Source organism: Alligator mississippiensis, chromosome 10 (assembly GCF_030867095.1).
Source record: "Alligator mississippiensis isolate rAllMis1 chromosome 10, rAllMis1, whole genome shotgun sequence".
Taxonomy (NCBI): Eukaryota; Metazoa; Chordata; order Crocodylia; family Alligatoridae; genus Alligator; species Alligator mississippiensis.
The window spans coordinates 36,821,883-36,846,977 of NC_081833.1; the positions used below are offsets into that span (position 1 = coordinate 36,821,883).

Here is a 25,095-nt window from a genome sequence, read left to right on the forward strand (position 1 = left end):
GTTTACCCACTCCACTTATCCCCTGTTTGAAAAATAAAGTTAAAATCAGATACTCTATGTATGTGGACTCATTTGCATTTATTTATACATGCTCATTTAACTCTTTGGATCACACATTGCTTTAGAAGGTTGTAAATGATATGCAACTCCAAGATGGTTAACAGTTAAACTGTGAGATTCTTGAGTTTGCTTGTGGCTCTAAAAGAGCTGCTTATTACTTTGGCTGACTGAGGAAGAAATAGTTTACGTTCCTGTATAGTTGATGCACCTTTAAACTTGGGGTTTGATATTTGAATATTGCCAACGTATTAGAAGTAAGTGGTGAATTAAAATCATAGATCTTACCATGGGCTTATGTTGATGTATAAACTTAATGAACCAAGTGAATCCCTGGTGTAACTCTAAACAGTCATGTTGCATATGTTTTGCCTTTTTTTCTGAGTTTCTCCTTGAAAAATGCATGTGACTGAATTATTGCAGTACCCGTTTCATGCACCTTTTCAAAAACAAAAAGGACTCCATTTAAACTGTAGTGATGCTGATTTCAGCCATGTGGTCCATTGTGTCAGTGCTGCCACACACTGTCTGAGCACATAGAGCTTCCTGAGGGCTTCCTGGTGTACCCCTCCAAATTTGTCCCTCCTACCACTCCTGTTCCAACCTGCACGTTCCAACCTACAGCACCTGCTGACAGCTTGTCTCACAAATGAGCATAAAAGAGCAATTCAGTCTGAGAGTTCTCTGTAGCAGCAGTCAGCAACTTTTTCTGGTAGTGGACTGGAGTGATCCAACAGAGGCCCAAAATCGGCTGCCACTAAGGCCCAAATCATTGCAAGAGGCTGCAGCATTTGGGATCAACAGGTAGAAAAAGGTCGTATTTTTATAAGAAATGTGTCAAGGAAAGAGGAACCCCACTAAGAAATTTGCTCAAGCTTAATCCCAGTGTTATGGATTTCATTGACCCATCTGAAAAACAATAAAATAAAATACCCCTGCTGTAGGCCCTTTTGGCTCATTTGTCAAATCGTTTTGAGAGCAGTGTGCTTCTATGGCAGTGATTTTCAACTGGGGTGTTGTGGAGTTCTGTGTAATATTATTACCATTAGGTATGCAAACACCTATGGATGATTAATGAAATAAACCCAGAGATTTCAGATAAAAATCCATAATATCAAAAACCTTCTGACGTGTTGTGGTCTTTCTGAGTTCTTTGCAACAGAAGTATTGCTCTCATATTTTTCTGTAGTTAAATAACAAGTGAAAGCTAAGAGCTGGTATTTTCCGAGGGGTACCTTGCATCTAAAAAAGTTGAGAACTGCTGTTATAGGGCTTCATTCCACCCCACTGAAATCAGTGGGAATTTAGCTGAGTTTATTTGCCTTCCATTGAATGTTTTGTTGTCTCTTGCAGGGGGGACACTATAATCATATTATTTTCTGGCCATCCTGAAACAGTCTCAAGGTAAGAAACTGCTTTTGGCATTTTGAGTTTTTAAGGTAATTCTGATTCAAATGATGTTCTCCATTGGACATTGGTGAACACTAGCTCCAGAAATGGGCCTGGATTTCTCAGTGTCCTGCGTCTTACGTAGTCATTAGCACTTATACAAGGAGAACACTAGTCAAGCAGAATAATAGCATTTGGTGCAGGAGGAAATGACCGTGCATGCTGCAAGGCAGATGAGAACAAGGCTTAGAGATTTGGAGGCATGAATAAGTTTTGGGGGACATTTTTATCATGCTTTGCTGCCTCTTTTCCTTCTTATGCAAATATGTGGGGTCAGCATTAACTTACTCTAAGTAAATACCAAATCAACTTTTGGTTTGCCTACGTACCTTCCCCAGCACTCCTGTGGGCACCATTGTGGAGCACAGCCCTGAGATGTGCACAGACCAAACCTGAAAACAAGGCAATGACACTGCACTGTGCTCTGCTCTCAGTTGTACAGTGAGCTGATGAGAGTGACATCAGATGGCATCTTTAGGGCAGCTTCACTGCCCCATTTCCAGGTTTGATGTGAAGAGCAGAAGCTGATGGGCAAATCTGGGCTACTTGGTGGCTCATTTGGGAGCTTGAGGGAAGCAGTACAGATACAACCTGTGTACCTTCATTTTTCTTCAGTGATTATTCTGATAATGCCCCTGTAAGAAGCACCTTTCATCATGTGCTGTGCAATGTAGTTTTGCTAATGTTTTAATCTCTAGTGAGCCATCATCATCTTGAATATTGTTTAGCCTCAGGATGACTGACTGCTTCCAAAAAAACTTATTTTTTTCTGTCTACTTGCTGTGTCCCATGATTTATCTGGAATATTAAACAGCTGCTAAATTCTCAAGCACCTTAGGATGATGTTTCAGAAGCCTGTTAGTATTGTGTTTATTTGCAGATCAGCAAGTTTGAGACGGAAAACCAGAAAGGAGAATGCTGCTCAAATGAGACACGTGATGTTACGGTAAAAGAAATGTATTTAAATATCCATGGATCAGTTAAATCTTCAGATGACAGATTCCTAGAAGTAGTGCAGCAGTTATGCTAATCATTAAAGGCAGAAGATGTTACAATTTAAGATGTATTTGAAATAAACATGGATGAATGTTTTAAAACAAAAAATATCCCAGCCTGTCCAAACTGGCAACCTAAGGTTCTGGACTCAGCAAAAATGATTTTGCCATATTCCATTGTAATATGATATGTTGCCCCAGGGAAGTTTGGGTCAGTATCATATACCATGTCAACATGTCCTCTATGGAGATAGTGCTTTTAGCAGAAGAGGTCTGTCTGCATTGGGAAGCTGCTAGTCTTCTTTGCCTCCCTCCATCTAGCTGCAGATGATAAAAGTACACTGGCCAATGAATGGTAAACGAAGAGAAGGCAAGTTGGGAACTAATATTCACCCTTTCTCATAAATCAAGGAGAAGGTGGTGTTCAGTGGAACTGCTTAATAGCTGATATAAACTGAATAACAGGAAAACATCTCATAGGTTAGTTCACTACCATTAGATATAATGGAAGACAGAAACTTAGTATGGGTTGGCAACCCCCAGCATGTGTGCTGAGCATGGCATGCAAGGCCATTTTCCTTGGCACACGTTGGAGCGGGGGCCGGGGCCAGGGCCGGGGGTGGGGAGGCAGCAGCTGTGTGCAGCCTCCCGGCTGCAGCCAACCCTGGCTCTGGGTAGCTGCTGCTAGCCGGGATCCTGGGCTGCTCTCAGCAGGTGGCTGGCAGTCTGCAAGCCCTGCTGGGAGCTGCCTGGGCACCATGGCTGGCAGCAGCTACCCCAGAGCCAGGGCTGGCTACAGCTAGGAGGCTACAAACAGCTGCTGCCTCCTGGCCCCAATGGGCATACTTCTGGCACCTGCTGCCTTCTCAGAGTCCGGGGCCGGAAGACAGCTGGGGCTGAGGCGGGAGGGCAGCAGCTGTTTGTAGCCTCCCGGCTGCAGCCAGCCCAGCTCTGGGTAGCTGTTGATAGCCACTGAGCCTGGGCTTCTCCCAGCAGCTGGCTGGGAGGATGGAAGCCCTGCTGCAAGCAGCCCTGGCTCCGTGGCTATCAGCAACTACCCAGAACCTGGGCCAGCTGCAAACAGCTGCTGCCTCCCTGCCCCAGCTTCAACCCCAGCTGCCTCCCAGCCCCAGACCTGGCCCTGGGCAGGCAGCAGATACAGGTGATGCTCCCTGCCATGCTGCCTTCGCCGCCACTTCTGCAGAGCAGTGTGTGGAACCTGGTGCAGCAGGGCACAGCAGGGGGCGCAGAAAGCTGTCTGACGCTCTGAGCTCCCCGCTGCCCTGGCCACACTTCTGCAGGCCGGGGCAGCAGCAAGGGGCACAACCCTGCATGCTGCCCATGCTGCTCTTGTGCACACAGGGAAAGTGTGACCCGGCAGCATGGAGCTTGCAGCAGCAGGCAGCTTCCCTGTGCAGCCCCTCTGCGTGCTACCGCTCCAGGTTGCACACGCTGTGCTCTGGAGGGCCCAGGGGAGGGCAGCAGGGCCGGGAGCACAGCGTGTGCAACCCAGAGCAACAGCACACAGAGGGGCCACGCAGGTAAGCTTCCTGCTGCTGCAAGCCCCGTGCTGCCCGGGTCACCCTTCCCCTGTGTGCACGGGAGCAGTGTGGGCAGTACGCAGGGTTGTGCCCCTTGCTGCTGCCCCTGCCTGCAGGGGAAGTGGGGCCAGGGCAGCAGGGAGCTCAGAGTGGCAGGCAGCTTTCTGCACCCCACCCTATGCCCTGACTTGCCGGGTTCCACATGCTGCTCTGCAGAAGTGGCAGTGAGGGCAGCACAGTGGGGAGCATCACCTGTATCTGCTGCTTCCCCGGAGCCTGGTGCCGGGGAGGCAGCAGCTGGTTGCAGCTGGCCTAAATTCTGGGTAGCTCCTGATAGCCACAGGGCCTGGGCTGGGGGGCAGGGGCTATGGGTGGGGGGCAAGGGGCAGCAGGGCTGGGGGCAGGGGCTTTGGGTGGGAGGCAAGGGGCAGGGGCTTTGGGTGGGGGCAAGGGGCAGCAGGGCTGGGGGCAGGGGCTTTGGGTTTGGAGCAAGGGGCATGAGCAGGGCTGGCAGGCAGGGGCTTTGGGTGGGGGCAAGAGGCAGAAGGGCTGGGGGGCAGGGGCTTTGGGTGGGGGGCAAGGGGCACAAGCAGGGCATCCCTGCCATGTACCCCCTGCCCTCATTTTGTTTTTCTGGCATGCCAGCACTCTGACAGCTTCCAAGGTAGGCATTGTGGGTTTTTTCAGCACTCCAGCCAAAAAACGTTGCCAGGAAGGAAAGGGGAAGGTAATTTATGGCCAATGAGAAGATCTGCAGTTACGGCAGTAAAGATATTTTAAGTCAAATATTGTGGAAGGAAGGAAAACCTTTATTTTGCAGAGCAAAAGCCAGCCACTTACTGAGGGAGTTAGGAAGGAATTTTCCCTGGGGATCGGCTAGTCTATAACTACCTACTTCCAGCTTCTGTTACCTTTCTCTAGAATGACTAGTGCTGGCCATTGCCAGAAAGAGAATACGAGGTCAGAAATAGCAGCAGGGTCTGATCTCCCATGTTCATTTATACTAGCGGAGCCTGTGAAACTTGCTGCACATTCAGTGTGTGGGTTGTTTACAAAAATACACTGAAAATACTCCTCCTGATAGGTCAACTGGTTGCCACAATACTGTACCAAAGTCTTATAGACATAATATGGGAAGAGAAACTCGGGCATCAAGCGATGTAGTGAGTTACTACAAGTCACAGAGCAGTTTGGTGGCCAGTGTCCTTTTTCCTAGGCTTTGCCCCATTCATTAGATTCCATAGCCTCACCACCCCATTTCAAAATTTGAATCTCTGTGAGGCTAGAGAAGGATAAATCCGGTAACTGCCTAGTAAAAGTCAAAATTGGTTCCCTGTTCTCTTTGTCTCCAACCCAATCATTTTAACTAATCTAAGAAAATGTATCAATGAGCTTGGATCTTCAGGTGAGAGGTTCCTCACAGGAATAGAGTGATATCATGTTGTTTGGTATATGCAAGTGTGATTCTGCATCATTATTTAAAAGCTATTTGAAATACAGTTGGGTACTTGAGTTAAAAATATAAAATTCCAGCCTCTCTCTCTCTGATCCCTGGTTACTGTGAGCTGGGCTTACCAGACCTACTTTTACAATAAACAGTTGTGATGTCACATGGCATAGTTTGCATTACAATATCTCCATGCCATGGAACTAGTCCATCAGAGCCTACACCTGTGGTGGGATGGAGCTCTCTGTTTGGGATGCAGCCAGCTTTGTTCCCCTCACCTCCCTGTGACAGGGCATGGGCTGGTCATCTTGATTGGAATCAAATCATAAAGCTACACAAAATAACAGAGACGATAGAGTGGGGATGTTGATGGGCCCTTTCTCATATATAAGAACAAAGTGTTTTGGAATGGAAAAAAAACTGGAAAAATAAAACCAACACAAAGTAATATTTTATTATTCCTCACATTTTCCTGCCTCTCAGGGTCCTAGTGTTACCATTTGTAAATTGGGAGGAGCTGGTTGAAAATTTTTCACCTGAGTTTCATTGAAAAACGGCAATGGCATTCATCTTAGATGTGAATTCCCACTCAGTCTCCATTGCCTATTGAAAGATGACAGCGTTGCCTATTGAAAGATGTTAGATGCCCTGTTTGTCTTCTGTTTGCTTATTAAATCGAATTTTCTTCATCATAGATTACAAGATTGCAGCCTTGATTCGCACCATACAGAGGAGATCACTGCTGTTCTCAGGGGCTGCTCCCAGCTATCTGAAGTGGAGTATGTATCAGAGAAAGCCTTGTTCCCTTCCACTTGATCTTGCTTCAGAGGCTGGGGGAAAGGGAACATTACATGATGAGGCTGATTTGAAAGTTCTCACTTCAGAGGGAGGGACATACTTCTTCCAGCTGTGACATACTGGGGCCTTGAGTGGGGATTTTCCATAAGATTCAATGGGAGTTGGGTGCTTGACTCCCTTGAGCCCTTTAAATAATTCCAGACTCTGGCGCTAGGGAAATGTAACTAGAAATGTCAACATCTCATGGGCCAGAGGCAAATGTACCCTTCTGATGCATCTCCTGGAGGCACCGATCTTTCAGAAAACACATGTTCTAGTCCTTTCTGGCATGGATGGGAAGTCTGCCTGTTACACCTTCTGGGTGCAGCCTCCTTTCATCTTTCCAAGGCTATCCAGCTTTGCCAGAGAAAAGAGGAGCTCCACCATAACCAACCTCCACACTTTTCTGCTTCATGGTGACCATCAAACCCTGCCTTGTTTCTGTTGTACACATGGAGCCAGTCAGGGCCTGGCTCAGAAGATTCCCTTTTAGCACACAGGCTTCAGGAAATTCCAGAAAAGCCACTACAAAATGATTTGCCCACTCCATATAAGAGATATCCCAAACCCAGACCTCTGGTTGACTGGATTAGAGAGTTTTAATTTCCCTCCTTTGCCTCAAGTCTGGAGCCACCTGCTAATGTGATTCCTGTGGCTCACATCCCCTCTTCAGGTGCTTTAACATACAAGCCATAGAGAACAGTACTGTACCTAGATTCATGGTGGCCCTGGGTGAACTTTTAGTATTGGGCCCCCACTTCACCAGAGATAATGATAATAATAATCAGACAATGGGAAAAAAATTGCCATCTGCAGGCCGCCTTTCTGTCCAGGCCTGGGGTGGCCTCCTGGTTTGCCCATGCCTGTGTCTGGCCCTGACAGAGAAGCAATGTGAGGGAGAGGGGGGACTCCATGATGGGTAGACTCCCTCTTGAAGTCACTTCATCCAGGGACAGGGAAGGGAAAATTGAAGTCCAGGAAAGACAACAAGAAGTGAAGAGGAGGAAGGACAGATTTTATTACTAGTTATGCTGTTCAAAATGACCCTCTCTAACTGGAAATCCCTCAGTTTATCAGGTAACCACCTTGGAGATGAAGGCTGCAGACAGCTGGTGGAAAGCCTGCCTGAAGTACAGATTTCTAAGTGTTTGGAGTAAGTGTTACATAATACACACTGAATTGCTGCCATTAGGGATTGCACTGATTATACCAAAATATAAGCAGGATTCCAGGAAGTTACCACTCTTCTAAGCTAACATGGAGGAACACAGATGGAGTAATGAGGTGGGACCAGGACAGAAAAGGCAGTTGAATCTGTACTCAGACTTTCCTGGAGTGAAATCCAACCCTGTAAAGATGGTCTGCATAAGGCAGGGGAGGGCAAAATACGGCCCGCAGGACAGATCCAGCCCACCTTACACTTTCATCCAGCCCGTGGCACCCACCAACAAATTGTACCCCAGCTGGCACTTCCACCCACATGGGTGGGAGCAAGGCACATACACCTGCCCCAACATACCCTATTATGCCTCACTCCCACCCTCGTGGAAGGAAGGGCCTGGCCCAGTCAGCACCAGACAGGGCTGATGCTGCATACTTCCCCTGTATCCTACTTCCTCCAGGCAGCAGGTAGGGAAACGTTGCGTGGGGGGGGGAGAATGGCAGGGGCAGGGCTGCAGTTGAGTGGGAGCCTGAGTGTGGGGCTCGGGCTGGTGGCAACGTGGAGCCTGCACCCAGAGGGGAGGGGGCAGTGCAGAGCTCGGCTGGACAGGGTGTGGGTGTGAGGGAGTGTGGGGAGGTACGGGGACCCCTCCCACACTCCTGCTATGGCAAGCAGCCCTGGCAAGCAGTGGGGGCAGCAGCAGCAGCGCTCATGCTCGGCACTGGTGCCTGGCTGTGCCAGCGTTGCACATCATGGCGACAAGCACAGCCTGTCTGTAATCATGGGTGCTCCCTGCACTTGTGCAGCACAGGAGGGAAGCCCCAGGTGCGGGAGGGAAGCCCCAGGCTCTGGAGCTGGCTGGGGCAGGGAAGGCAGCCCCCATGAGTGCCTGGAGCGCCAGTGATAGAGACTGCCTGGCGGGGGCTGCACTTTTCACTGTGATGTGCAGCACTGGCCAGAGTCAGGCACCAGTGCCCCCACCTGCTGCTGCGCCATGGGAGGAGTGTGAGGGGGTCCCACTCCCCTCCCACCTTCCCTCAAACCCCACAGACACCACCCCCCCGCAGTGTTACCTGAGTTGACTACAGGAAAAGACAGTGTGTTCCAAAGCCACCCCCCAGACCCCACAAACACTGCACAATCCCCAACATACCCTATGCCCCCACAACACACAGCCACACCCCCTCACAGACTTTCCCCACACCCTACCACACCCCCCCACACACACCTACACCCACACCCACACCACCCCCATACACACCTACACCCACACAATATAAAACTAATACGAGTTTATTTTTGAGGTATTATGCAATCACCTCTATATACACTACACAAACACAAATCATGACAAAAATATTTTTTGTAATAAAATTAAAATATGTTATAGTAGGTGTTTGACTTCTAGTGTATGATTTGGTTTTTTCTGGTTCTAAGATGGCAACCCCCACCTCCCAAAAGGAGTATTTCTGGGGAGCAAGAGGAGGGACTTCCAGTGGCAAAGGCCAGGGGTTAGGGGGTGGGACTTCTGGTTCCAAGGTGGTGACCAGGGGACAGGGCAGCCATCAAGGGGTGGGGCTACCCTTGCAGCCCTCAACAGCTCACCAAACCTCATTAATTGGCCCTCTACCTGAAGTCATTTCCTCCCCCGGCATAAGTCCTCTCTCAAATCTTATGTCACACAGTAAAAGCTCCGTGCCTTAATAACCATTAACAAAATTCCAAGCATTTTTTAAGTTAAACGTGTAGGACATGTCTGAAATACCCAGTATTTAGAACAGTGGTCCGTCTTACAAACATGACCCTTAACTGACTTAATTTATGTTCATGGTCTTACTGTTTACATATTTTTGAGTATGTAATTGTCTTCTCCTTTTTTGATAGCCTCAGTAATAACCACATCTCTGTTGATGGCATTTGCTGTGTGTTGAATTCAATGAACACCTGCTTGAATTTGGTGGAGATAGAAGCCAGGTATGCAGAATTAGATCAGTAAATTATACTCAGCTGACCTGTCTGTCTGTCGAAGGTTCTTGGCTGGCCCCAGGTCTGAATATCTCACAAACTTTAATATATTCATCTACATAAGACCAGCTCTAAAAGTAGGCAGTAGGGACTAAATGTTCATATATAAATTTTACAGCTATGTGTATTTCTATCAAGTTAAAGTAGTAGCGTTGTAGTGTTCTTGTATCCTTGATGGCACAGAGAAGATGGGAGAAGCAAGATTTGGTTGGTAATGTCTTCTGGTAACTTCTCTTCGCTCCACAGGTTTACTGCCACTTTACTTCTTAAGTGACCACTTTTATGTACTTAATGAGGTTGAACAAATTGTTCTACCTGGTATTTAGTTTAGGCTGCAACTACTTTTTTCCCAGACCCCAGGAAGGGCATTTTGTACCCCGAAACTAGTTTAACTCCTCTCCCAACTAATAGTTGATCAAGTAAAAGATATCCCTCCCCCAAAAAACATGTCTCTAGCTAAACACAGTTTTTAATAGTAATCATTAATCATCAGCAACTTTTTACAGTAAAACTCCCAAGTGACTGGGTTGAAAATCAGGTATGATAGCTGAATTTCAAATGACCTAACAGCAACTTTAGCCATTTTTTAAGGAATTTGAGAAGGCAATTCTAACGGGTTTGGCTGAATTGGTGGTAGCACTTTAGGGTTTCTTCTCTTGAGATTCTCCTGAGTCAAGCTCCTGGTTTTTTTGTAGTACAGTAATTTTGACAGAATCACTTCCTTGAGAGGTTTCCTGCACTATTCATCTGAACATGGATTGTTAGACACAAATAGTATGAAGAGCCAGTTGAGATGGTTGATTATTTTGGTAATATTTTCATTGCTTTTGTAAGAATATTGTCACCAAATGGTTCTGAAAAGATCTATATAAAAATCAAGAATTAGTAAAACATGAATTAGTGACAATAGGTGAATACAGTGTGGAATCATTTTTCATCTTTTCTTCCTTACACAGCCTTCACCATCAGACTGCGATCCTGAAGTTTGAAGGAGCTGAAGCATTTGCCTCTACCCAATCTAGGTACAGAACATAGGGACAGATGGTTTTTGGGGTGGAGGGGTGTACTGCTCCATGACAGCATCTGTTGTGAGTCAGAGCACAGCTGCTATATAACATTTTTTTTCTAGCATTCACTTTCATTTCCTGTTTTTGTACAAGCTGGAACGAAGCTGAACATACAATTGAGTTGATCAGTGGGGTGCACTGCCTATCCTGGTAATTTCACCGATCTGCCTCTCCTGCTCACTCTAACCATGGTGTTTCCTCATATCCCAACCAATTTTGAAAATTCTCTTTTAGATTTCCTATACTCTGATTACAATGTCTAATATCTCTGCAACATATTTCACGCCACAGGACCTCCAATATAGCAGACTATGCTGTGACAATGTAATCATCATAGCAACTGTATAACAGCATGCAGTTTAGGTCAGAAATTACCAGCCACTCTTACAGGGGTTGAGGTTGTAGCTGTGTTGGTTTAAAGACATAGGCAGACAAGGTTCTTTGGGTGAATCTGATATCTTTTATTAGACCAACTTAAATAGTTGGAAAACAATTTTTAAGCAAGCTTTCGGGTTCAAAAACCCTTCATCAGGCTAAGGAAGTTTCAGCAGTTGGTGTGTGCTCTTTCTGGGTGGAAAGAAAAGTAAAGAAGCTAGAGTCTGGGCTGATATGCATACAAGATAAGCAGTCAGTGAAGATGTAGATTGAGGAGTCAATGGGTGAGAGAGAGGGCAGGGGTTAGGGGAGGGGGGTAGAGAAGAGGGATGAATAGTGGAGAAGTACTTGGGGAGTCAGATATCAGGCAGGTTATAATGTGTCATAAATCCAATGTCTATATTTAGTCCATGATTTTTAGTATCCAGGAGGTTGATGAAGAAGTTGATGGAGGTTCATAGGCTCGTCTCTGGGAAGTGTTTTGTAAGTTTTCTTTCAGGATTAGGACTGAGAGATTGGAGAGAGAGTGGTTTTCTTGTGAGAAATGTGCCTCCGCAGGTAATTGGGTATTCCCATCTTTGATAGATTTCCGGTGTGCATTCATTCTGGTGTGCAGTTGTTGTTTGGTCTCTCCTACGTATTTTCCATCAGGGCATTTGATGCATTGGATGATGAGATGTATTACATTTCTGGAGGTGCAGCTGTAAGATCCAGGAATGCTGATGGCTCTGTTGTGGGGTGTAGTAATAGTGGGGGTGATGGAGATGTGTTGGCAAGTTTTGCATTTCTTGTCATGGCACGGTCTGGATCCATTTGGTGTGTTCTGGGCCTGACAAAGTTTCCTTCTGGTGATGAGGTTAGCAAGGTTCGGTGCTTGTTTGAAGGCTAGGATGAGTGGCTCTGGGAAGATCTCTCATCAATCTTAAAAAGGCTTTCACCCAACAAGGACACTCCTCCAGAGAAATAGATTGCATGTTTGAAAGAGCCACCTGGATACCATGTGAAGAACTGCTGCAGTACAGAAGAAACCCCCCCACAAATCACACACTGCTGATTATGACATATCACCCCTCCCTCGAACCTGTATGGAAAATCCTCAAACAATTGCAACCCATACTAGAAAGAGACCCTATTCTTAAAGAGAACTTCCCAGAGCTACCCATCCTAGCCTTCAAACAAGCACCTAACCTTGTCTGCCTACAACCAACCACTCTTACTGCATTTATTTGGTTAACTGCAGGAATGAAGAAGAGACTAGTGTTAGACAAGAGTAGAGGAATGGTGTGGACAGAGGTAGGGCCTTCAGAGTCTATCAGAGTGGCAGGTAGTTCTATAGGTAGTTCTATAAACATGGGAAGCCATATCTCTGGTAATCCAGTAATTTGTTCCTACTTTTTCTGGGGCCTTCTTATGAAAGGGCTGCTTTTTCCAATGTTAGTTATTTCTGCCCAAGTTCTTAACTTGTTCTCTGTAGTTTCCCTTTTGCTTTGTTTAAAAAAAAGTTCATGCTCATATTCAATAATGTGTGTTGGTACAGGGATACTTCCTCTTATGGTGATCAGTTGGGTGGGAATGAAAGCCAGAAGCCTATGGTCCCTAGAAGAATAAGGTAAGATAATACTTTTCATGGGTGTTCACAGACTATTTATCTACAGCTGATTTGTATTTCTGTTGTGAGCCCAAATGATGAGTAACACCGACTAGGCTGTTGAAGGAAGTGTCATTCCCCATTAAAGAGCCATACTGGTGCCTCTGGTTAGGGCTTGTGTTTCCTTGCAAGAACTTTGTCCAGTTCCTTCACATAAAGTCTCATTCACCCAATAGCTCTGGTGACCATCATGTTAGTACTTTAGGGTGCCTAAACACAAGCTTTGAGGCTGCTATGACACGCTGTAATAACAGTGCATCAGAACAGACTCGATTAATTGAGTCTGCTAGGACGTGGTAATTACCGCATTCCAGCAGCCTTACATATCAGTGTCCCTGCACTTCAAAATAGCGGCAGGGTGCTTGATCTAAAGCTTGTTCAGTGAGCTTTAGTTTAAGCGCCTCCGCCTCCATTTTTAAGTGTGGGGATGCTGATACACAAGACACTGCAGTGCTTTGATTAGAGCAGCTCTTAAAGCAGCTCTCAGAGCTGCTCTAATTAAAGCACTGCTCCCCCCCCCTGCCACCCCAGAGCATGTGTAAAAATGCCCTTAGTTACCGTGTCAGAGAGCTAATTTTGAGTGACTGAGCTGGTTGGCTACTGGTGTTCTGGGACATGCATGGCAATAAGTTCCTGAACTCAACCCTGGGCTTGGATCTAATTCAAATTATATTAACCCATACAGTTCAAAATACCCTCATATCTCTGGTAGGCTGTAGAAAGGAAGGATGGAATTGTGACTGAAAAACTTATTCACAACTTCAGAGATGTGGGTTCAATGTCTTCATCTGCCACAGACTCCATGAATGAAATGTTTATGATTTTTAAAGCAGTCTCCTGATTTTGAGGGGGAGAGGCAGGGAAGGACATAAACTCACAATGTTTGAATGCTTGAGGTTGGCAATTCTGTACATGGCTATTTGGTTTCCTTTTCAGAGTGACAGACAGTCATTTTCCCAGGAACGATCTGGAGAAGTTGTGCACTGTATTGAAGCACTGTAGCAGAGTAACAGCCCTGGAGTGAGTCATTTTCTATTCTATTTGGTACTTGGGAATCTTGTTTATAACAGCATTTTTAGAGCATCAGCATAGAGGTTCCTGAGTCTACTGCAAACAAACTAGTTTGGGGACTGAAAGCAGGCTGGCCCCAGCAATACAGTGGGCTTGCTTGGCCTGTACAGAACAGCTGTAACTCCTGTAAGCGGGTCAGGAATCAGGCTCCTGGGTACTAAATTGGATCTGAGTTAAAAGTGAAATGCTTCAGTTCCCCTAACTCAGTGGTGAGCAAAGTCATGGGCCAGATCAGGCCCACAGCAGACTTCATTACTGAGCAGCCCCTACCCCTGTTGCTGCAGCTGGTTTTCATGGAGACCACAGGAATGGTAGCGCTGTGACAGCATGGGGCTAGGGTTTCCATGGAAACTGATCCCAGCAGCACTGGCAGGGTGCATGGCTGGGTGGGGAGCCACTCCAGGGCTGAGATCTTGCAGCAGTGACAATGTGGTCTGGAGCCGGGGCAGAGCTGCAATCTGCTGGGTATGTGGGCAGTAGATTGTGGACTGTTCCCCAGCTCCGGACCACGCTGTCACCAGTACTAGATCCTGGCCCCAGCCCCAGAGCAGCTCCCTGCCCAGCCGCATGCCCTGACAGTGCTGCTGGGGCTGGTCTCTATAGAAATCCAGGCCCCAATGCTCCTGGGGTCTCCATGGAAACTGGCCACAGCAAAATGGGTGGGGGTGCTGAGAAATGGACTCTGGCCACCAGCTGGATCCACCATTTTGCCTACTCCTGCTCTAACTGGTCAAACTCTCCCCAAACAAGAAGGGAAGCAGGATGGATGATCTACCTTCTGTCTGGATTGCTCTTAGAGAAGGCCACTGTTCTGGTTCTGAGGGTTTGACACTAAAGGATTGGATAATGCATAGTATTTTCTTTACTGAATAATACATATTTTCTTTTAAATCCTAGTCTGGCAAATAATTCTCTAGGAGACCAGGGAGTTGAGAAGCTGGTTCAGTTCCTTCCACAGCTGAAAACACTAAGTTCACTAGGGTAAGTGATTGTTCTTCATGAAGTAACTTGCTCACAGTATTTGGACAGCTCTTTCTTTTTACCTGGGCTGGCTTCCACAGGAGTATTGATCATGGGGAGGGACTATAAGTTGTCTTGGGTTTGGGCCAAGATCAAATGTAGCACATCCTGTTATATCCTTCATTTGTGCATTCATTGATCTAATGAGCCTTTTCTCACCTCCATGTACCCTGACACAGCAGATGTAAGGGGACACATTGATCACAATTGAAATCCATTAATATCAGAATTAGACTGGTGATAATGGAAAGCAGAATTTGATCTTAACTAATTAGCGGTTTCTAAATGCTAGTTGTGTTTTTGCCATAGTCAAGTAACAGCTTATGTTTTGGCAGAGAGCTAAACACCGAGTCCATTGCAGAGGCTGCTAACCTGTGTTAATGTGCTGAACCAGAAGTCAAAAAGTATCCGGCTTCAGTTTCTGCCACAGACTTGATGCATGACTTTGGGCAAGACACTAGGCTCTCTGCCTCTGTTCTCTGTAAAGTAGGAGTAATGATACTTCCCTAATTATGTGGGCTCTTTGAAGGATGCATCTATAAACAGTTCCTATCTGCTCAACAACTGCAGTAGTGCAGTCTTCCTGGGTAGAGAAGACAGGTTAAAGTAGGGTAGGGAGATAATAGCCATATACTAGAAGAGTCCTAAGGCAGCTTATCTTTATCCAACACACTTGCATGTCACCCAGTACTCCCATTTTTAATGCTGTATGCAGGATATGATTGCTTTTGATATAAAAGACAGCCCTCTATTTTATTTTATTTCTACCTGTAACAAGTGGGTGTCCCAGGGATGGTCTGATCATTGGCCTGCCCTCTCGTCTTAGGGCTAAATGCCTGCCTTCCTTGTCTGCCGCACCTTTATGTTAATGATTACAAGATGTCGGCAGGTGGGAGGCTGCCCATTTACCTGCCCTGGTGACAAGGGCCTATGTACATGACTCCAACCACTCCTTACTGTGTCCCATGCATCACAGATGTTTCTCCAGTGCCTCACACTAGAACCCGAGCTCCAGAGTCTTGCACAGGATCCTCACCAGAGCTCATGGTCCCAGCACCTTCACACTGGGTTCTTTCTTTACTCACCCTCTGGGCTCCAAGTCTCCTCTGGGTCCGAGGCCTCATCCTGGACTCCAAGCCTCACACACTGGGTCTCCAAGCCCACATTATGGGTTCAAGGCTCCAAGCACCATCCCCCTGCCCTCCCTGGGCTATAACCCTTATCCCTCTGCCCAGGAGCTTCAACAATAGCTCCCTGCAGGCTCAGGGGCCTACACCCCTGGAGCCTCACTCCCAGCTTCCTAGTGCAGCCTCAGACTCAACTGTGAGTCTGGGCTCCCCCTGTTTGATCTACTACCCACCAGGGATATGGGGGTTGGGGTTATAAGGTGCCCCATACTTGCCTTTCACTGGGGAGGCAACTGACCTGGCATTTTGAAGGACTACCCCACCATGGGCAGCCCCACCAGGCCATCCTTCACCAGCAGGGTGCAGTTTTTGTTGTACCCAGGAACAGTTCCTCCCTTACCTCCAAGGTGTTGAGCAGCAGCTCAACCAGTGGTGTCTCTCCAGCTGCTGGCAGCAGACTGCTGCCTTTGCTATTCAGGGCCCAGCTCTTATAAGGAACAGCTGGGTCCTTTTCCCAATCAGGCATCCCTGCCTAATTGGAATTGCAGCCAGCTGTAGGCTGCCTTGCTGCTGCCACCACATCCCCTTCAGTAACAGAGCACACCAATGCTCTGTTCCACTATCAGAGTATAGATTACACATAGAATCAAACTATGTAATATTTTCAACTGAATGAAGGCACCATAGAATCTCTGGGGGTAGGGGGGCGGCGCTTTAAGTAGAGTGGTTCTCTCCCCGTCTTATGTATCAGTATCCCTATGCTTAAAAATGGTGGTAGGGGCTCTTGAACGAAAGTTCATTGAATGATTAATTGAGTCTGCTCCGACAGTGCCTCTGTGCTCATGTATAGGTGCCCTCTATGGCTAGAAATTCCAAGCTTACATAAAGAGATTAGGACTGTGCTTATTAGGACTGTGTTTATGACCACCTGATCAAGATCAGGATAGCAAAAGTGACAAAGAAATGCTAAAGGAAATTAGAGATACTATAAGAGTAGGATACACCATATTAATGAATTATCTTGAATTATCTTCATTGACTCGGTCAATTTCTCATCTTGAATTATCTTCATTGATTGGCTCAATGTCTCCTCAGGGTGTGATGCAGATCCAAAATGTCTAGACATTATAAATGACTGCTTTTTGGACACCTAGTTCTGGAAGCCACTCTTGATTTAGTTCCAAGTTCCAGCTACCAAGCTACTCACTCACAGTGGATGGGAGTCCTTTACACCTATTTTGACTAATATTCTGTTTTACTGAGTTACATGTTCAGAGATAGAACTGAGTATTCTTTTCTATCTCCAGTCCTTACACTACTAGCTCTTTAGACCAAAGATTCTCTTTACTGTTAGTGTTAACCTTGTATAAATCACTAACACAAGTGATCATTTAATCCTGTGATCATAATGGCTTTATTCTGTGTCTTCTTCTCCTAGGCTAAGCGGTAATCAGATCTCCCTAAGTACTGTGTTTTGCTTAGCTCAAGCCTTGTCTTTACTGGAACACATTAAAACAGTAGACATCAGGTACGTTCAGAGTGCTCTTTCTGAGGTTTCCCATCAATAATACTGTTTGGGATGAGGGGCATTTTTCTTCAGTCCACAAGACGCAAGCACTTTTCTTCTGACTACACATTCATTGTGTTCTCTTTTGGTTACAGTTTGGGAAAAGCTCAGCTCATCCTTCTTACATTTCAGGAAGGTGTCAGGTAAAGAACATGGCCTCCTCTCTGTCTGAGCCTTTCAAGTATTCCCAGTTACCTGCTGTTGCAGAGGCCTACAGCATTTATTTATTTATTAGATTTCTATTCTGACCTATACAAAGCCGTGGCATTTTTGTATCTCTCCTGCTCTTCTGTAGTGGCTCATAATAAGGATTTTAGTTTATTATGGGGGGCTTTGTGGCTGTGGTGTGCAAGATAAGTTGAAGTGCATGTTCTTATGGAGAAATATTTCTTACATGGATGTCTGTGATTTCAAGGGACTGGACTTTGTAGTCCAGGGGTCCCTTTCTAGTGCTGTATTCATAAGTGCACCATCACCACAATGTTTACATGGCCACTTTGCAATTGCTTAAGCTCAAAAGACAATCAGAGAAAGGATCTTATAGGATGCCAGATGGGAATGGTAGGAGTAAGGAGATGCAGCAGCATCATGGTGAGGGGAGAGTGGCAATGACTTGAGTGGATGAGGTGGCAGGTGGTGATAGGGATTGCAGTCCATTAGTCCATTTCCTCCTGGGCAGCCACTCAACCAGTTGGCAAGACCACCTGATGGATGCTAGGAATTGTACAAATCATGGAGTGCTGTGGGTCTTCATTTCTATGGGCAAATGGGTCCTCTGAATGCTGTGGAACACTGTACAACAAAGGGAATCATCCACACATACTCAATATAGTATCAGCCCTGCTGGCATGGTAAAAGGTGAATTCTTTCCCCAGGGTCAGAAACACCAGAAGATCTGCAGGAAGGTCTCTGGCTCTACCACAACCTTCAGGGAGTGCCCGTTGCTTTCGGTAAGGTGGTTTTCTTCTCTGGCTCCATTCTTCACTCAGAAATATCAGAAGGGCAGTGTGTTATCATTGTTTCACAGCATTTCAGCCTTCAGAGAGCATCCCCCTAGTCCCTATCCTCATTTAAGGTTGGGTGACAGATTCTCCTTTCCATTGAAAAGCCTGTCTCCTATGTCTGTGGGTCACCAGCTACAGCTAGCAGTGGAGAAGGAAGGTGGGGAGTTCAGAGGGGCCACAGCTTACAGGTATTGAGGGTTCCTCCAGTGATACCTTTTGGTAAGCGGCTTGCTGCTGGGGTCACCTCCTTCCTCGATCCCCCAGCACTGATATGAAAAGCAGTGTGGATATCAATCCTAGAGTGGCCTAGATGACATTTTGCAAGTTAAAATATTTGTGATTTGAGATAAGTCCTGGATTCTTGCGTTTTGGCATAGCCCCACTGATACTGATTTACAATACATGATGACCAGACCTATGGGTTATTACATTATTTCACCCCTCACACAGAACAAATCATAATTCTGTGAATTGGTCCACTAAGAATATGCTATAGTCTGCTATTTAGACAGGGTCTTGGCTTTGGTATTGGAGAGATCTTGTTTGTTTTTAATAAGATAAGAGGGCCTGATTGCCTGCATCTTGGAAAAGCACTTACACCCATGCAAAGTGAGAATCACACTCGTGTTTTGCCTGCTCTTTGCTCTCACTTAACCCACATATAAATGACTATACAGAGTACAAGGCATTAAAGGACCAGGCTGGCTAAGGAGATAGCCTTGGAATGGCCCACATTTAGCGAAAAGGAGTTCCTTCCCCACAATGCCATACCTCTTTCTTCCCTCCCTGTTTATGTGAGTGGGAATCCCACTCAGAGACAGAGTAACATTTCAAGCCCTGTTTAGAGTGGACTGATCAGATGTTTTATACAGGGAAAGCACGTTTCAGTTTCCAAAGGAATTCTTATTGCCAAAGCTGCCTCTTTAGGAAGACATCTCACAAAATAATGTTTCTTTGGGGCTAGATCCTGGTTCCTGAGATGCCTTGAAACATGAGGCTTTAAGATGTAAATGGTGTTGCCCATGCTGTCAGTGTTGTCAGCCTTTGTATTCTGATTGTTTTGTTTGCCTCAGTCTCAGGGAATGTATGGTGGGTCCAGAGGACATGGACAAGCTGTGTCAGATCCTGGCAGGAGGTACTGAGCTGTCAGAAATTGAGTAAGTGCTGCTGTGCAGTGTGAAAAATTTGTCCACATGTCTGTCTATCTCATTTTCATATAGGATAAAAACTACCAATAGAAAACCAATGGGCCAGATTCCCAGCAGCGCTGTATTTATTTTGCCAATGGAACTGTACCCATTTATACCAGCTGATGCAATACCCTTGATTAATCAGGCTTAGTGCTGGTGGAGCATCTATGGATCAGAGAGGTGAAATCCACTCTTTCAACCCAGAGTCACAGTGTGGGATCACAGAACCTCCTCCTTGACTAGGGTTGCTGTCCCAGTAGGCCTCAGCCCCTCAGTGCCAGTTGCATGGACTTTATGAGGCCCCTGACAACTGTCTTTGGCCTTCTATAATGCACTTGTATGTAAATCCAAGAGAACATACATTGGGCTGACACCACCTTCTATTTCCATACCCTGTGTAGATTTTGGGGCCAAGAAGAGTCTGTTCTCATCTATGTCTGGATACCCTGGCCTCCAAAGACGCTTTCCCTGTAATCTGTGCATCAGACCCATAAAGAAATTATGAAACTAATGATCTAGTGGTCTCTTATGATTTATCCACCTATGTCCATTTTGAAACAGTTTTCCTAAGTAGTTTTTGTTCATGGAAAGGGACAGTTTCCATATTTGAATTGCTAACCTTTCAAGGCAAATTTTCTTTGCCGAGTATTTATCCTTTAACACAAATGTCGTTTTTAAAATTGTGCACTAGCCATGGACCTTACAAGTTGTTCTGAATCTTCATGCAGTGTGTTCTCTCCCTTGCTCTGCAGTTTGTCTAAAAATGCACTGAATGATCAAAGCATCCAAAGATTGCTAACATTTCTACCACGTCTGCATAGTTTGAATCTACTGAGGTAAGATCTGGGGCCACTGTCATGAGATAGGACTTTAGAGTTAGAGGGGATTTCAGGGGTCATCTAGTCTAACCCTCCAGGACATGTAAAATGAGCTCTTCCTGAGTATTGTGAAAGCTGCGATACTGCAGTGTGTCCTGGCAGCACTAACAGACCATCCTATCATTCTACATCAATACCTGCAAAGGGCCAAAATCAGAAATTCCTGGAAGCTCTTCACCACAATTTCTCTCCTATTTTTAGAACCAAACTTGAACTGATCCTTTATTGTTAAGATATTGAACTGTTTGGATGTTTTTCCTTTTCCCACGCACTCGAGGTATCTGAGTGTAAAAAGGCCCCAAATCCTGAAATGCTACAAGAAAAGCCATTCTTCTGGCATTTACACCTTAAGGAAAAGTCCTGGACATATCAAGAAAAAGCAAGCTTTTTAAATGGTTTCCTGCTCACTTAAATTGTCTAGTTTGGATAAGCTTTGGGGCTTGATCTGATGCTTTTTGATAATGTCAGGAATCTCCCCATTAAACTAAGTAGGATTTTGCCTTAGGTTTCTCGGTGCATATTTAGAAAACAGCACAAGCTCTGAACCTTTTTAGATCAGCTTTTCACTAAGTATATGTAAGAAAATAGGGCCAATGATCTGGAAATTAAGTGTTCCTTAATCCTAATCCATGCAGCCCTGCCAAACTAAATGTACCTGATCTTGTTTGATTTTGGAAGCTAAGCAGACCTAGGTTTGGCTACCACTTGCATGGGAGACCACTTTAGAATCTCAGCAACTCTAGATACAAGCCAAGGAGTTAAGGTCAAGCACTTTTTGAATAGTGAACCACAGAAATGTAATGAGTAGCAAGACTTTGTTCAGGCCCATGATGGTTGCTGCATTGATGGACGAGAATAAAAGGAAGCAATCTATCCAGGCTCTGACACTGAACTGTCATATAGCCTAGGAAGAAGTCAGTTTCCAGAAATACAGATGGGCATACTTTCAAATAATTTGTGCACACAGCTACTTTTCTGCCTTAACTGGGTATCTGCATGTACTGGGCTGGCACCTGATTTGCAAATGCAGTCAGGAAAAAAAGGCATGTAGAAACAGGGACCTATTCACCATTTCATTGGTCTAGCTTTACAGAGGTGAAGTTACAGCAGCCAAAAACTGGAGCATAGCAATGGTGAATCAGGGTGTTCAAATGCAAGGTGTTCAGTAGCATGGCTACCTTTTTTGAAAACGAGGCTTTAACTTCTTTGCATTTCAGCTTGTTTAAATGAAACTGATTTCTTTTCTCCCCATCAGTATTAGAAATAACAAGTTATCACCACGTTGCACTCTCTTACTGGCCAACTCCATTAATCTATGTGAGCGAATCAGAGAGGTAGAAGTCAGGTAAGGAAATGAAACCTCTTTGTTCCCTGCAACACAGCTGTTATTGAATTCCTATGAGTGGATTTCAAAGTTTGCCCTTTAAGAAGAGTGTAGTAGTGGCTGAAGACTGTCTTTGCTTATGTTTAATGTAGGTGCAGTGAAAATGCCTTTTTGTGTCTAGCAAAGAATATGAAAATCCAAGAAATATCCTGCAGGTAGGTACATATAATATTTCTTTATAATTTCACTTCTTTTGAATGAATTGAAAATGTTAGCATTTGTTAAAAAACTACCAAAATCAAATGTAACAAAATAACACATGGCTAAGATTTGTATTATCTATAATGAAATCTTAGTTTTTTTTAACATCCTAAATATGCTCCTGCAGTTGTAAGGATAGTGTCAAACATCTATGCCATGTTGGACAAAAGCTTTGGATTCACTGCAAGTAGCTGCACTTCTTGATGACCTGGTCTTTTAGCAAGTAGAGCAAGGAGCTCTTGGGGTTTGTTTGCAGTGACTCCTACAACCATGGCCAAATAACTAGCAGCTGCATTTTAAAGAGTCTCCAAGTCTGGGTGCTCAATATGAGAAACCTTGTGTGTGATATTCAAGAGTATTGAAGGTCCATAACCTCCACTTACGTTAATGTAAGTTGTGGGTGCTTAATATGTCTACAAATTAAGCCCCAAAATGTCTCAGCTTGGGCTTTCAGAAATCAGTAACCAGCTTTGAAAATGTGGATTTTTCTCTCTGTAACTCAGTTTCTTCCCTTGAAACATAGAGATAATCATTACCAACCTCACAGAGATGTTGTGAGGTTTCGTATTTGGAAAGATCCAGCAGACTCCTGGAAAGAAGATCAACTAGGGATTCATAGCTTTCAATATGGAGGCTGAATCACTGTGAGGGAGTATATCTAAATCTATCTTTGATTACTTTTCTGTCTCATTTGGCTATCTTTAAACAGGCTGACCAGTTGCAGCATTGGACCAAATGAGATACAGGATCTCTGCAAAATCCTTGAACAATGTGACCATCTTGCAGAACTGGAGTGAGTGGGTTTTGAATTTTTAGCATCACCCTGAATAGAAGATGTACAGAGCGGGTGAGAGAAAGCTCACCATGCATTGATGAGCCTCATCTATTAATTATGGATACATACAGTATCTCATCAAATGAAAAAAAGAGATAGAGAATGAGGGAACACAAGATGACTACTCAGGGATTGGATCAGGTAGAAAAGTGATACTGCTCAAGTAAAACCTGAAAAGCCATTCTATTATGCTACAGAGTCACAGAGGGCTACAAGGTAGTTACAGATATGTGTACATCCACGGAGTACTTGAGGCCACCAGCCTCAAGCAAGAGAGAGTATCAAACTGGGGATGGCACAAGTAGAAGCAATGCAAACTTTATTTATGCTACCTTACTGAAGTATTAAAACCCAGATGTGGAGGGACAACATACCTTGCTCCAGTCCCCATTGCTCCATCCATGAAAAACTGGAGAATTCTATAGCTCTCAAGGGAGATGCAGAGTCCACAGAAAGAGTTTGACTCTACCATTTGGCCCAGTTCTGTTGTGGTGTGTCCATTCTACTGCAGGCCAATGTATACTGAACTCTTAGAGCTGGATAAAATGCTCATTGAAATCAGTGACATTCTTTCCATTGATTTCATTTGGCTTTGGAGCAGGTCCACAGGGTGCCTGTACACATGCCAGGAGGCTGCTCCAATGCACTGTAATTACAGCACATCAGAGCAGACTCAATTAACTGAGCCTGCTGGAGCATGCTAATTAGTGTGCTTCAGCCAGCCTCCATGTCTCATGTATCAGTGTCCCCATGCTTCAAAATAGCAGCAGGGGTGCTTTAACTGAAGTTTGTTCAACAAGCTTGAGATGAAGTTCCCTCACCACCAATTTGAAGCGCAGGAACACTGATACATGAGATGCTCTGGGCATTCTAATTAAAGTGGCTCTCAGAGGCTTGCTATGGTATAGTTTGGGAGGTAGTTCTTTATCATGGTATCATGTTTAAAGTCTTTTGTTTTCCAGTCTCCCTACTGTGGAAAGTTTGCTCTGTGGTTTTTACCATGAGCTGCTTAGTTGGGGCTTTGGCCTGGGATGTTTGGTTTTAATCTTCCTGGGTTAAAGGAGTAGTCTTGGCTATAAGGACAGGGCTGATACTTGTTTTTGTCACCATGTTCTTTTTCATTTCAGCCTCTCTGGGAATCAGCTCGGCAATGAGGGGCTGAGATGCCTCCTGGCTCACTTGCCCCGGTTGCATGTTTCCCACTTAATGAAGTAAGACAGCATATGTTTAGTCTGAGGACTCTTGACTGCTTTTTCTTTGGTATAAAAAACATCATAGAACAGAGGGTTCTGGGGGAGAAGAGAGGGGGGTTCATCTACTTGGATCAGTAGATGATCAGGAGGGACTAATTACCCTCTTGTCCAGTCTCATCACCAAAGCCAGAGACAGTGGGCTTCAGGGACTAAACCACTTAGATCCTTTGTTATAGTACCTCCAAGTCAGGATTGAGCCAACAAAGCCAGTGTGAAACCTGTCTCTTGGCTTCAATGGAAGTTGCATCTCTCGCTCAGAAGAGCACCATGGCATGAAGTTATTCTTTAATCTGTAACTTGTCTGTAAATAAACAGAGAATTCTAGTCTCCAAGGCTTCCTTCCAACACTTTTTAGCTGTAGCCAGATTCTTTCAGTGAGAGCTATTATTTTGGAGATGCTTCCTAGAAGGAGCACCCCACCTACTGACACAAATCAAGGCACAAGAGGAGCTACCTTGAATGCATGAGATTTTCAATCATGTAGGAGTTCTCCCAGTGCATTACAGGAAGGACCCACCCCCACTGCCCACATAGTGATAATGGGGATTACACCCAAACATTAAAAGGGAAATGCACCTTGCAGTATCTCTATGGAACTGAAAACTTTGATAGTCTCTTATCAGGTATACATTGGACTGGGATGTCAGCAAAAGACTCTGAGCTTGTCTATGCCAACACAGTAGTGTGTCTTAGAGAACACAGGGTTGAACACATCCCCTGCCTCCCCCAAACTCAGGTTCCCCCAGGTGTTCCAGAGGTAGAAGTTTGTCAGTGAAGCTGTCTAGTCATCACTATCATCCACCCTCCAGCTCTCACCCACAGGCCTGAGAAGCAGGCTTTGTGGGTGAACCCAGAAGAACCTATGTGTAGAGCTTCAAGTTCTGGGCCATGTCAGTAGATTTGGGGGGTCAAAGAGTGGGCAGGGCATGCTCAGCAGCAAGACGCACTGCTGTCAGTGTAGA

General features: G+C 45.3%; 1 protein-coding gene across 1 annotated transcript in view; it reads left to right on the plus strand.

Moving 5' to 3' along the window:
• Positions 1-25,095, plus strand: part of NLRC5 (NLR family CARD domain containing 5) — a 99,418-nt gene that overhangs the window by 34,513 nt on the left and 39,810 nt on the right. Inside the window, exons 10-27 of the mRNA XM_059713294.1 lie at positions 1,411-1,461; positions 2,387-2,452; positions 6,185-6,289; positions 7,396-7,479; positions 9,373-9,462; positions 10,470-10,535; positions 12,493-12,564; positions 13,540-13,623; positions 14,572-14,655; positions 17,260-17,349; positions 17,484-17,531; positions 18,264-18,338; positions 19,466-19,549; positions 20,335-20,418; positions 21,716-21,805; positions 21,937-21,999; positions 22,755-22,838; positions 24,008-24,091. Coding sequence (XP_059569277.1) covers positions 1,411-1,461; positions 2,387-2,452; positions 6,185-6,289; positions 7,396-7,479; positions 9,373-9,462; positions 10,470-10,535; positions 12,493-12,564; positions 13,540-13,623; positions 14,572-14,655; positions 17,260-17,349; positions 17,484-17,531; positions 18,264-18,338; positions 19,466-19,549; positions 20,335-20,418; positions 21,716-21,805; positions 21,937-21,999; positions 22,755-22,838; positions 24,008-24,091 — 1,404 coding nt within the window. The remainder of the gene's footprint in view (positions 1-1,410; positions 1,462-2,386; positions 2,453-6,184; positions 6,290-7,395; positions 7,480-9,372; positions 9,463-10,469; positions 10,536-12,492; positions 12,565-13,539; positions 13,624-14,571; positions 14,656-17,259; positions 17,350-17,483; positions 17,532-18,263; positions 18,339-19,465; positions 19,550-20,334; positions 20,419-21,715; positions 21,806-21,936; positions 22,000-22,754; positions 22,839-24,007; positions 24,092-25,095) is intronic.